General features: G+C 41.8%; 1 protein-coding gene across 9 annotated transcripts; it reads left to right on the top strand.

Moving 5' to 3' along the window:
• The first annotated feature begins 222 nt into the window (after positions 1–222).
• On the top strand, positions 223–14,056 carry LOC128266489 (mucin-5AC). Of its 9 annotated transcripts, none has more exons than XM_053003042.1 (6): positions 223–362; positions 6,787–7,197; positions 8,041–10,115; positions 10,173–11,314; positions 11,455–11,556; positions 11,688–14,056. In XM_053003042.1, the coding sequence occupies exons 2-6, from the start codon at positions 6,901–6,903 to the stop codon at positions 11,957–11,959; spliced, it is 3,888 nt and encodes a 1,295-aa protein (XP_052859002.1). In that variant the 5' UTR covers positions 223–362; positions 6,787–6,900; the 3' UTR covers positions 11,960–14,056. The 9 variants fall into 9 exon arrangements, with proteins under 9 accessions (XP_052859002.1, XP_052859003.1, XP_052859000.1 ...); XM_053003043.1 differs by having other exon boundaries at positions 242–416; XM_053003040.1 differs by having other exon boundaries at positions 242–453.
• The last annotated feature ends 12 nt before the right edge of the window (positions 14,057–14,068 follow it).

Here is a 14,068-nt window from a genome sequence, read left to right as displayed (position 1 = left end):
TCATAAAATGCGGTATCTCATCAAAACAATTTTCCCTTCCTTATCAGACGTGTTAAATTCAAATAACCAGTAAATTAGGTACACAACGAGTGCGCGGTACATTCTTCTTATCCGGCAGTCTGGCAACGCCACGCACAAACACACCCAGGTACTGGTTCCGAGTGACCGTGTGTGTGTGATTGGGCGCGCCTGTATTGGTGTGGAGAGCGCACAGAGCTGTCCGCCATCTTGTCAGCCCGTGTTCTCTCAGCCCGACTGCAACGAAAAATTACAATTTTAATCATAAAACGCGTTTTATGCTTAATTGAAACACCAGAAAGTGCTGCAGTACACATTTGCCCACAGCCAGGAGTTCGCCTTAAGTACGCAGCGCCAAGATAAAGGGGTGAAAATTGCATTTGAAAGTGGAATTGTTGGTGCGAAGAAAAATTTTTTGCAGCAAAAAATTCCCAGGTCTGTGCTGGCGTAATAGTGTGTGTGTGTGTGAGAGGCGGGCCAGGGTTGCCGAGACGCCTGCTAAAATGTGCTGAAAAGAGCTTATTTTAATGTCAACCCGGTTAATTTTTGCTTTAATAAGTGCGAATCCGTGCTTTTTGTTATGTACGAGATCAATGTAATTTTTCTGTTTCGAAACGCAGTTTTATTTGGCCCGTTTTCAGATTCGAGGTGAGATGACAACCCTGTCCATGGGAAGGGTACTCAAACAACAAAAACCAAGTACGTTGCGCGGCGCCACTTTGACGTTTGAATCGTCATCAGACGGTTGGGTAAATTTGTTCGCTCTCGTCGCTCTCGTTTTTCGGCCCCACTGTGCATGTGCCTGTGTGAGTGTGTGTGTGTGGCCCGTGACGCATTCTTGTTTTGCATCAAAAATCGTCAAAGCAAAGAAACGGAAAATCTGCCAAAGCCGAAAATGATTAAATGCCAGGAATCAAAGGGCGGTTAAAATCAAAACGACCCTGCATGTGCAACTCGAAAAGCAAGTGTATGTGTTGTGTGGGGGCTGTGGGGGAAGGAAGCGAAAGAGCCGCAAAAGAGAATCAGAAAAAAGGGCGAGGGCGACTGGCTGGAAAAAAAGAAAAAGAGCGGAAGGAGAACAAGAGAAATCATAAAAACGCCGGCAACAGCGATTCTCAAGTGCCCTCCCCTCACATAAACACACCCGCAAAGCGGGTGACAAACAAAACGCTAAAAGAAATTCCAAACGCGCTCCCCACCAAAAGTTCATTTACACGGAATTCGTAATTGGTTTTGTTTAGTTTTGTGATTTGTTTATTGGTGACACTTCCCTCCTGCATGTTTGAGAGTGTTTATATTGCCAAAAATGTTCCAAAGTGTTGAAAAAAGTCTGAGATACCGAGACAATCGTTAAATTGGCTTTAACGGAACAGATGTGTGTGCTTTCCATACCAACAACAGCTGCCGCTCAGTAACAACAAAAAAAAACAACCTAAACCCCAAAATTTCATACACTTCAAATAAAAAACGAAATAGTGATCGGAAACCTCGGATGTTTTATTTTGTTTTTACTTAATTCGCCTCATAATTATACAATAGTTAAAAAATAATCGTTAAAAAAACTTGTATGTGGTTGCCCAAGAAAAAATAATAACATAAAATTTCAAGGTTAAAGGAAGTTTTTATACAAACTTACATACCTAACAGACAAATCTTGGGTACTAAAATGGTTTAAATAAAATTATTATTTAATTAAAAATGTCTAAAGTGAACAGCTTAGATGGCCATCAAAAATTATTTTTATGCTCGTTTTCAAATTATTTTTGGTTAAGATAAAAGCTAACTTTGTCTGCAATTTGGGTGGTTTAATCGCCACATGAAGATAAGAAAACGTGCTTTAACCGATTTTATTTATTTTGGATTTAAATTAAAATTTTATTAAAAATTATATACACTCTACAACGTTTCAAAAACAACCGCAAAAAGCTTTAACTCTTTAATTAAATACCGCCTGCCTGCCAGAGTTTTAAAATCGCAAAATCGAAGTCAATAATAATTTGAATAAATCAGTGATTCATATTTTGAAAGTTTATTTAACATTTAAAAACCCATTAATGTTTATTGGTTTTTTGTCGTGAAATCGTTAAGAAAAGTGAGACACAAAATCTGTGAATGTAAAACCCAAATAATACCCATGACTCACGATTTGAGTTTGTTTGGGGCCAAAAAGAGCAAGATAAATGTTCCCTGTTTTATGGCACATTTTGGCAACACTCCCAAGGTTTCCCTAGCCAGAGTCCACTGTGGCTGTGCTCTGGAGGCAGAGCCCCTGTGGGAAGTGGACGGGCCTACGTGCGATGTAAAAGTGGCCAAGTGGGGCTGCAGATGGAGTTCGTTTGGCTTCGCTGCCTGGCTGACTGAATAAACTGAACCGCATGTCTGGCTGTTTTGGCTCTTGGCTTTTACCTCTCCATCTGAATCTCCAGCTGCCTTTGCGGTGGTTCAGCCCCTCGTCATTATATTACGCTTTTTTTTTTCTTTTTTTCTGTGCTTGCTTTTTTTTTGCTTTGCACAATTTAGCCTTCAGTTTCCGGTTATGAAGGAAGCAGCAAACGGGTTCGGGCCCGGCCTTTCTGCCTCTTTCCTGCGCTGTAATGTGCATTTAAATGCAATTTCTGCTGTGCGTCAATGTCGACGAGTCTGCAAATAGCATGAAAGCGCGCCGAAAATATAGGAATGATATCTCACGCTTATCGTCGAAGTAATGAAAACACAAGTCAATCATCTCTATTTTTAAACATTACTTGTTTACGTTATGAATATCACTCTTATCAACTTGTTTCTGAATCATTCTCGTGTCATGTTAAAATGATGCTGACAAATCGACATGTTTTAATATAAAAAGTTTGTAAAACTATAATATTTTATATCCTTATAAAATGTAATTAGTAAGAACTATCTATGTAAATTCTCTTTTTGTTAAAAAAAAATCGTGATAATTTTATAGACCTTTCGAGGGTGCATATATTATGAATAGTGCCTATATTTTAATATATTGCTATAATGTTGTAACACATCTATTGTAAAACACCTAACTTCCTAAAAACCTGTGTAACATTGAGAAACATTTTTAAAGAGCTACAATGTTTACGATAAAAACTAGGAGAATGGGGTGTTAGGGACTGGTATTTACAAATGTGTTGCAAATAATTTTCTACCAGCATGCTGAACACTATTCAACTGGTAGTCGTACTCGTATGTTTTCCAGTTTTGGTGTTTTCATGCCTCTGTAGCTCAGTGAGCGTAACGCCTGGAAACGCTTTGCTCTCGTAATTAACCTCTCGACCGGCTTTCTGCCTGCCTGCCCGCCTATCTGCTTACCTGGTCGCTTACCTGGCCAAACCGTACCGACCCATCCATCTATCCGTAGCTCGCTTAACCAACAGACCTTTGAGCACGGTTTCTCGAGCCAACAACCTTCGTGTTCCACGGCATGCGTTTACCCCGCGGGTTTTCTCGTTCTCAGCAGTTCTGCCAAAAGGTGCCTCTAAATTGTCTATTAATGTTAGAGTAGCAGCAGGCTAATCGCCTTGAAAATCCATGAACATTATCTATTATTCCATTGCATATGCGTTCCAAATCAAGTATTCTATCAGTAAGCCAGTCGTCATTTAATTTAAAGTCTTTATAATGCAGAAATCTAAAGTTAAGAATGACTTAGTTACTACTTTAATCATTCTTTGTCTTATACTGGTTGTTCAATTTTAAAGTTTACTAATTCAGGAACATTGTACGGACATTTGACGTTATTTTAAAATTATTTATCGGATCCATCGCCGGAATTTATACTTTTTATATGCGCTGACGATTAAACATTAATGTTACACACTGTTTACTAATAATTCGCAACCATTTTTACTTTAACTAAGAGCTTTTCACTTATAGTTGGGATTAATTAGGATGAGTTTTTGCTCTGTGTTCAACCACCAATTTAAAACCACATGGGGGTTTGAGAACATGTTGGCTTCGATGATAATTAAACTTGAAGTACTGCGCACGTTTCACTGTTTTCTATAAACACCAAAGTACATACTCGTATCATAGCAATTCCAAATATAGAAAATCAATATTGAATTGCTGTGATTTCAGTAGTTTTCCCCTATTAATTATTCCTTTCTATTTCGTTTTAAGATTTAATGTCGAATCACTGTCAAAGAAGGCATACTTTAAAATAAAATGTTTAATTTAGTTTTTCCTAGTTTCACTTCTAGAATTGGAATGTAGTTTCGTCTTTTGAAAAACGTTTCATTAATGTTGCAGTATAAAGTACAATTCTGAAAGACATTTGATTTCATGATTCCATTTAGTTTGACATCTTTTATTTCATTTCCCAGCCGCTCTTCCTTCAATATAAAGTTTAGACATTTAGAATTAAGATTCTAAAGATCACTGATCTCAGTTTTTTTCCAGCATCCAGCGGCGAATTGTAAGGTTTCTACCCGCTTGTCTTGTACTTTTTGTTCAGGTTCGATGGCTTGTCTCTGCAGCTTTGACTTCTTTTGTCTCGGCGTTCTTTGGCTTTTCTTGTTTCTCGTTTCTTGTCTCCGCTTCTTATCATTCGAGCGTGTTTCCAAGTTGGACCAAAAAAACGAGTTAACATTTAAGACCTAAAATGGCCAAAAACCAACGACTTGCTTGGTGGAGATCGCTTGAAAGAACAACAAAAGCAAACAATAACAAATTCCCAGCATCGTCATTATTTGCAATTATCGACAGTTCGCTTTTGTGCGGTTTCCTCCTTCTCCCTCTCTCTTTTGTTTGTACGCTAAAATCTTGGACTTCGTATTCGTCTGCGGGCTTGAGATCAAAAACCTTTACTTGGTGTTATTGAGGTGTATCGTGAGGAAAATGTCGATATGATAAATTGAAAAGAATATTTTTAAGCGTATCTTAGCATTAAACTATATATAATTTGAAACTATTGTAATGTACCGATAAATAAATCGTTATAGAAATACATTATATTTGAAGGCAGGCCGATAATTCTTAAAAAATATATATTATGTTCGAGGCTTCTGACTGACTAAGATAAGCACAACAAAAAGTTGTTATTCAGTTTTAAATTTATTAAGACATTTGATATTGTTGTGTACTCAATCGCAAATTCTTAAGCCTCATATGGCCACAGTGACGACCAAAGGTTATCCAAGGGAAACGACATTAATTCTTCATGTTGTAGGAGGTTCAGACTGGAGTTGCTTGAGTTATGCTCGAAGTGTATTCAGTGGGTTTTAGCCTTAAAGATCTTTCAATGTCTTCCCACCGTTCGACTGATGAATAAGTAAAAATAAGAAACATAAACAAAAGTGTCACGTACACACCTGCACTCACAAATACACGAATAGCCAAGGAGCCGTGGTGAATGCGTTAGTGGGTGTGGAACCGTGAAAAGGGGGGATTTGTGGGGCGAAGGGAACTGGCAAATGCTTTCAAAGTCATTTCCTTCTTTCTCGGAAAACGTAAAGAAAGCATAAACAAACAAAGAAGCATTCCACTCGCAGCTATAACTTGGATAACTTGTTCTCCCCAGGCTTATGTACACATACATATTGTAATCATAAAATGCTTGCCTTCCCGGCCGGAATGGAAATCAATACGTGCGAAACTAATCAAAAGCTGAAAACAATGAGCACACTGAGCGGAAATGTAAAAATGTTCCCCGTCATATTTCTCTATGTGTATATGGTATTGTGTATAATTATACCGAATCATTCTTCAAGCATTTCTCCATTTCTTCCCCGATTCGCTGGAAAGTCCAGCAATTCGCCCCCGATTTGCGCTTATCTTGTTGCTCTTCTCGTCCGGTTTTTTTCTTTCGCCGTCTCTGTTTTCTTTCTCTGCCCCAATAATTGTTGTTTCGCTAAGCTCAATAAGATTATAGTATTCCTACGCAGTTGTTTTTGTTTCGTTTTCCATACATTTGTGTACACAAACGTGCTTCTTTGATTTGCTTAGCATGCAAATTTGTGTGAAATTTTTTTCAATCGCTTGGTCAGCAAACAGTTGTGGTCAAGAAAATAGCGTTGAAATTTATAATATTCCTTCCTTTTTATTAAATATTTGATTTATTCAGGAAAAATTAATTAAAAGTGCAATTGACCATGTATTTTGTATACATAAATCGAAGTGAATTTATTTGTTTATTGTTAATTTTTTACAAATACTTAAATGTTTGACTTAAGTTCAAATAGAAATATGATTAAAAAAAACATTGATGCTAATTAGTTGCCTATTTATGTATGTACATAAGTTTACACTTATAGTCAATTCAGTGCGTGAGACAATAATAAACAATTAATGCGTTTCAGTTTAAACCTTGAAAGTAAAGTGTTATAATTTTGGACGCAAGTGTTTTCATGTGATTGTTTGTCTGGGTTTATTATTTTTAATTATTGCGATTTTGCTGCGCTATCAGCATTTGTATTTGTTATTAACGACGGCGGTGCCAAGCGGCACCCAAAGCAGAAAATAAAAAACAGAGGAGAAGAGAGAAGCGGAGAAAGGGGAGGAGAAAGAGAAGGCAGAAGCGAAGCGGAAAGAAAGCAACGAACGATTCACTTGAACTGGTTATTCGGCGAGCAGATTTATTTATTTTGATTGTAGTTTGTTTTTATTATGGCATTCGTTTGTGTGAAAGGGAGAGAGTGCAAGTGTGTGTGTGTATGGTATGTGCGAATGCATTTTGGCTGAGAGCACGTGACAACGCCCATCTATGACGTATTCCTTTTGAACTTTAAACTTATTGATTTTTTTGTGTCTAAATTGCAGGTCAAGTAACGTAACAAAAGCCGAAAAAGATAACACAACAAAAGAACACGAGCAGCAGCAGCAGGAAGTGCCGAAAGAAAAGGAAACAAAAGCGGCAACGGCTTCACATTGGACATGTCATGTCAGCAAGCCTCCAAATTCCATTCAGCCACCTCAACAGCCACATTAGCCAAGAGCACAGCCACCAGGAGGATTGCCACAGCCACTGCAGCAGCAACTGCAACTGCATCAGCAACAGCTACTGCAGCAGCAACATCAATAACCATAGCAACAGCAACAGCAGCGGCCACAACAGTAGCAACGCTGACGCCAGTGGAGAGTATTGCCGGCAAGACGACGTCCGAGGACTCGGATCCCTATGCCTTCACAGAGACTGTGGCCGTCCTTCCGCCCGTTTTATTCAAAGCACAGGTAAGGCACTCAAGCAAGAATATTCTGTCTAGGATTCAGAACCTTTTTTTGGGAAGATACGTCCCTCCCTGTTCAAAAACGTTTTGGTCAGAAGATTACATACATTGGCTTGGTTATTAAATTTATAATGCACGGCAAATTAAGTTTAAGACAAGTTAGGGTACTAAAATAATAATGGTTGTTTTTCAACCAAGTCGCAGCATTAAATGCTGTCTCGAATCTGAATAGAAAGTCAACGACCTGAATTATTTTTAGTCGTCTTGGACAATCGCTGTTATTAATAAGATCGATGGCAAGGTGGTTGGGATGGCTTGAGAGGTTGGTGGTTTATATCTCGCCTTTTCGATTGATATCCTCATAGATTGTAAGGCCCCTCCTTGTTGGTGGTAAAATTATGCACCCCTCCAATATTTCGTAATTTAAATAATACAAAAATATAAAAAGGCTCAAACCCCATATTTTCAATGGCTAGTAAATTCACCATCTCAGTTTTTTTTAAATACTTTAAATAAAAAAAAATTATAAGCTTGAATACGGGTATTTCCTTACATTTCGTTAGCCAAAAATTCGGAACATCTTTTACTACTGTACTTCAACAACTTGTTATTTATGAGTCTTTCACAATAATTTTAATAATTGTCAAAGTTATGCTAATTATATAGCAAACAAATTTTGAAATTTAAATTGCAAGAACGATTGGTATTAATTTGAGAACCTGAACTTGAAAATAAACAGGTTCCTCAGAAAACACGCTGTTATACAGCCTTTTATAATTGGTTGCGTTTATGCAACAATGCTTCATCAACCCCCTTTTTACACAATTGTTTTGTTTACCTTTTGCAGAAATCGAGAGCCCGCCTAAGCGACAGCAATAGAGGCAGCAACAAGAGGCAGACGGCAGCAACAGCTGCGGCCAGCAGAAATGCGAATCTGGAGGCAAAGGCGCAGGCGTCTTTCTGGAACACAGCCACAACGAATTTCCATCATGTCACGCAATCTCAGAGACAGTCAGCATTGTCGCCCGCGTTGCAGTTGCAGTTGCCGCTGCAATCCCAGTCGCAGTCGCAGCCCTCGCCGAAGCGGGCCACCAACGTGTGTATTGTACGCCCGCAGCAGCAGCAGCAGGACAAAATAGCCAACTCGGAGTCCTGCCAGCCGCCAGCAGCACCGCCCCCGCTCTACGCCCACACTCCGTCGCTGTGGCAGACGCCGCTGCTGCTGGAAAACATCCAGAAGCATCCGCAGCAGCACCAGCAGCAACCACAGCAGAAGCAGCAGCCACAGCAAAAGCAGCAGCAGCTGCAGCAATCGCAGAAGCAGCAACATGTCCAGCAACAGTTGCTCCAACAGCAGCAGCAACATGTTCTGCAGCAACAACAACTACAGCATCAGCAGCAACTTCTCCAGCAGCACCAGCAACATCTTCCGCAGCATCAACAGCAGCTCCTTTTGCAGCAACACCAACAGCTTCTCCAGCAGCAAAATCAGCAGCAGCAGCAGCAACAGCAGCAGCAACAGCAGCAGCAAACCGTTGCCATTGCGCTGGTCAGCCCGCCCACATCGCCCGCCTCATTACCTTCGCCCACCATGGCGCCCGCCACCGCTGCAGTGACGGCCATGGTGGCTCCGATCTCCGTGTCGCCCAAGGGTGGATTACCTTTGCCGCCATCAAAATTTCATTATAACACACTGGCGCAACATTTGCAAAAGGTGGAGTGCTTAAAGAAAAAGAAAACCTTGCCGCTGGCCTGCCAAAATAACAACAATAACAACACCAAGTTGCTGAACAACAACAATGTGTTGGAGTCGCTTAACAAACCGGTGTTGCAGGGCACGACCTACAATCAGACACAGCCGCCACCGCTGATGGTTTTTAATACGGGTACAGTTGCAGTTCCCGTGCAGACTCCACTCCAGGTTGCTGCTCCACAGAAACATTCCACCGGCAACAGCGTGGATGACAGCGATCTCAACGAGATACCCGTCAACGTTATTTTCCGAACGCCACCAGTGGCGGGAGGAGCGGCGGCGGCTACAGGAGGAGCAGGAGCCGCAGTCGTAACTGAGCCAGGAGCGCAACATTCTCGAGGAGCGGGTGTGAAACTGGTGACTCCTCTGACGCCGCCCACTCCGCCAGAGATGCCGGCACCCCCATTGCTAGCGCACTTGCAACCGAAGATGCCCACATCATGTGTTCCAGCTTTGACACCCAGCTTCAAAGTGATGCCGCCAGCAGTTCTCAGCACCAAGTTGGCTCCACCGACTGCCCCAAGCTCAAAGCTCTCGCTTCCGGTAGCACCAGCTTCAACGAACTCTCTGGAGATTGCACCAAAAGCTGTTTTAGCCACAACAACCTCATCAGCACCCGCATTAGCCAAGAAAACTGAACAAATGTCTTCCAAAGTGGCCAATACCAATGCCGCCGTCCGTCAAGCGTCCGCAGCTTCAAACGGCGGCAGAAGAGGCATCACTAGCACTAACAACAACAGAAACAACGGCATGGCAGCAAAGAAATCACCCCCAACTTCTATGCCGCCTCCTCAGGAACCGACTCCCTTGACAGCCTCAAACAAGGCGGATCCGGCTCATCGCCAGCGTCGCCGCAAGCCCGCCTCCAAACGGAGCTCGGCAACTTTGAGTGAGAAAGAAATCTTTCCGGAGGACTCGCCCTACTGTCTGCAACAGCACTGGCTGAACTATGGCTCCAAAGATCAGGCCCTGGACTCGCCTCTGTCGCAGAGCAATCGACGTGAGGAGCGGATTGCGGTCCGTAAGGGACTCTTGAGGCGGCAGGCGTTGCAGCTGCTGTCCACTAGATCGCTGCAGGAGCTGCCCATGCGAGCGGCGAAGCAGCGGCTGCAGTGCGTCCAGAACATGCTTATCAAGTACCAGGACCATGCCGGTCAGCAGCAGGGAATGTAAGTTAACTTAGTTTTCTAAGTGAGTTTCAATAGTTCAAGTTTTTTCTTTTGCAGTGGAATTGGCAACCGATGCCTGGTGTCCAGCTGCAAGCAGCCCACGCTTAGCATGGCGGCACACTGTGAGCGCCACATCGTGAACAACGGCACGCAGCAGCTTTTCCAGCCCTGCGTAGCATGGCGAATGGATGGAACCGCCTGCAAGGCTCCCGTCTTCGATTTGAAGCATACACTGGCCCTGTGTAAGGAACACAGTCACCTGCGTTCCGGAATGGATGCAGCCCGCCCGGCACCGAAGCAGGCGGCTGCCAGTTTGCCTGTCGCGGGAGTGGTTACGAATGCGCCCACGCTAAGTGTGCCTGTAAAGCAGCAGCGCAAGCGCAAGGCGAACACAAATCCCGCGCCTCGTCCGCAGAAGCGTGGCAGAAAACCGGCGAACGAGCAAAATGTCACCCAGATCAACAGCCAGATAAACACTCTGCCGGTGATTCCGTCGGCGGGAATGCAGCGCAAGAGCAGCACCACCTCGCTGGAGTCCATTGCCAGCAACTCGCACTCGTCGGCCACCTCGCACTCCCAGCTGCCCTACACGCCTGCAAATGTATCCGTTGCGGTTCCCGCCGCCCAGAACTTGCCCCAGCTATCCATTCCGCCAGCGCTGGCTCCACTCAGCGGTGATTTTCAGCCCAAGCAGCAGCTTGAACCGCTCTTGGTGCCCAAGCTGGAGGTGGATTCGTTGTTTAAATTCGAGACCGAGCAGCCGCAGCAACAACACTTGGATCCGGGTCTTAATTTGTTGTCCAATGCCAATATCAAAGCAGAGGAGATTAGCCAAATTGTCGCCCAGTTGGCAGCTGCCAGTGGCGACTTGCCCCAGCACAACAATAACAACTGTAGCAACCACAACAACAACAATAGTGTGCACTTCAACAATAATAATAATATGAACTATAGCAACAATAACAATAACCAGCACAGTTTCCCCTCATTCAACACGGCCTTTGGCAATGCCATGGGCCAGCCAACAAACACAATCACGCACAATGGCCACGCAGCTCCCGCTATCCTGGCCAACACGGCGGATCTGCTCGGCCAGGACATGTTCGGCATTTGCGAGAACAGCTCGGCGTACGCCAGTTCCGAGGACACCGGCCTGGGCGGACTCAGCGAGTCGGAGCTGATAGGCGCTAACGATGCTGGTAAGTTTTAAACCCGACTGTCATTTAATAACATCTGCATAAAAAAAGCCAAAAGCTTTGAGTTTTGCATTTACCAAGGCAATTATGAATCCAATTGTACTATTTTTCCAGAATTCTAATCTTATTTTTTTCTCTTTCAGATGACATAGCATTGAATGGAGCGCACTTGCTGGAGGAGCACGATCTGGTAAATGTGTTCGACACGCTGCCGGACGATGCCTTCAACGAGCTGTTCCAATCCGGTGTGTATTTTACCACAATTTTACTTGTTCAGCTTTTCATTATACTAATCCATGTGTGCCTCCGCTGCCACCGCCACCGCCATCGCAATTGCCATCGCCATTGCCCTCGCCTTGGAACTGTGCCGATGCAGTGCAACAAGCCGAGTGCGAGGCCATGGACCGGGCACTGGAGATCGCCGATAAGAACCTAAAGTGTCTGCAGCAGACGATCGGCGGCTCGGCGGACAGCGCCTTTCTTAACGATTTCCTGGACGTGGGCGACGATCTGCTGGCCGATGCCGTGATGCACTCACCGAACACGTCCGGCATCGATGCCGCCACACTGTTCGTGGACAGCAGCAGCGGTGGCGGCAATAGCAGCAGCAACGGCGCCTCCGACATCCGGGGCTTGGTGCAGACCTAATTCCGGCATCAGGTCGGATCTGGGGTCTACAGATTTCACTGAAAGAGATTTCCCAATCTAAATTTCCCTTTCACTTTCGGGCAGCTTTCGCTAAGAGTTTCGGTATTTTCTTTTTGGCAATTTCTCACCTGCGATTCTGGTTCGGCACAATCTTCTATATGCTGCTTAAATGTTATGTGTGCATAAGCCAGGAAATATGCATGTATTAAATAACATTCGAAAATCATATAGTTATGCGTTAATGTGAAAAACCTAAAAAAAAAATTACAAAAATTAAAAATTTTTTAAAAAATGTCCAAAAATATTTAATTCAAGTAAAAGAAACAACAATAAGAAGTAAATGTATATGTTACGATACACAGAAACATAAATATGTAAATTTGCGGGAAACTGTTGCATTACATTACTCTAAACGTAACTTAATTTGTTAGTGAACCAACAAAGGATTGTAGAGAGCAGCTTTATTATACATATAAACAAAAAACGATAGAAATACGCCAGAGCAAACAGAAAAAAAGAAACCGAAATAGTAGGAAATCTAGCAACAAATTTGAATTCTGAATTAAATGCACGAACGCGATACATTGAAGAGTTCGTTAACCTAAGTAAGCTTAGAATTTGATTAAACATTTTGTGAGCGCATTTACAACAAGAACACCTTACACTCAAACCAGAATTGCAATCAGTTTTGGGAAAAACAAGAGAAGCAGAAGAATTTTTTTTTGGCTTGTTCCTGGTTTGCACATAACACTTAAATTAACACACACACACCAATACCTACACATACACACACATACAACGTACAAGGGACTAGTTTGAAACCGCGAATCGTATTACTAAATATATATACAACTATATATACTTATATATAAAATATAACTATATATACATAATACTACTTAAATATATCTGTACACATACATTTAAGTGTAAGCTTTAATTTAAACCAACCCACAAACAAAGAAGAGAAAAATCAACAACAAAAAAATCAACAACAGAATGTAAAAGTGTATACTTGATTTAATTTTAAGCTCTTTTATTTAGCCATTGCGCTATGGCCGGAAACTTTGTTCGATTTTAATTTAGCCTAAAAAATTTTAAAAGCAAAATTAGGCTGACCGACAACTTTTGAGTTTATACCTTGCGTTTGTCTATCTAGATTCTGTAAATTAACAAATATTAAATAGAATATAAATGAAATGTAATTTTCTTTTGTCTAGTGACAAGCAACCACATATAAAACGAGATATATTTATACAACAATACACAAAACAAGCAAGAAAACTGTTACGCTTTAAAATACGATATATACCACTCACTGGAGCCCGATCCCAAAATCAACGCCCACTAAAAAGTTCAGACCCCAACCATTCCATCCCCAACCATTGTAAGTTTTCATTTATCATCTGTCACCTGGCATCTAAGCAAGTATTAAATGAATTAAAAACGTTTAATAACACTAGATAACTATGTATTTGTATATGTATCACGCATCGACTTTGCATTATGTTGAAGCACCCATCGCACTCTCTTGAGCACCGGCATCTTTTATAGGGATTTTCGTTTGGGCCGTGCGGAAAAAATGATAGGAGCAGAAATAACTACTTTAAACATAATGGAACTCTGTAATATATGATATATGATTAACTCCCACACTCTCACTCTCTATCTCTAAAGACCCTATCTAGATATAACTGTATGAATTTGTTCTTGAGTTTATTGATTACCGATTACTGGGTTACTTACTGAATAAGTTGGCCCGAACTTTACTCTGATCTACTTCGCTGTGCAAGTGACGCGAACAAAATTTATATTTTTTTGGTAGCGAAACTACGAAACCATGTATTTGATTATATGCTTTAAACCCTATTTTTTACGACACTTAATTTGTAAGAACTGTAGCGATGAAACTACACCCCGGCATCCCTCCAGAAGCCCGCCTCGTTTCCACCATTTAAAGTTTTGTCTATGTTTTTCGGTATGAGGTACAATTTCATTTTGTAATTTACGTGCATTTTTGTGATCTAATTTGTGTAACTATTATAAACGAAAAAAAAGAAACAAAATACTTTAAGAAAATGAAACAAAAAAATAAAACAAATCGAAGCA

This window comes from Drosophila gunungcola, chromosome 3R (assembly GCF_025200985.1).
Source record: "Drosophila gunungcola strain Sukarami chromosome 3R, Dgunungcola_SK_2, whole genome shotgun sequence".
NCBI lineage: Eukaryota > Metazoa > Arthropoda > Insecta > Diptera > Drosophilidae > Drosophila > Drosophila gunungcola.
This window is presented reverse-complemented; position numbering and strand designations above follow the sequence as displayed.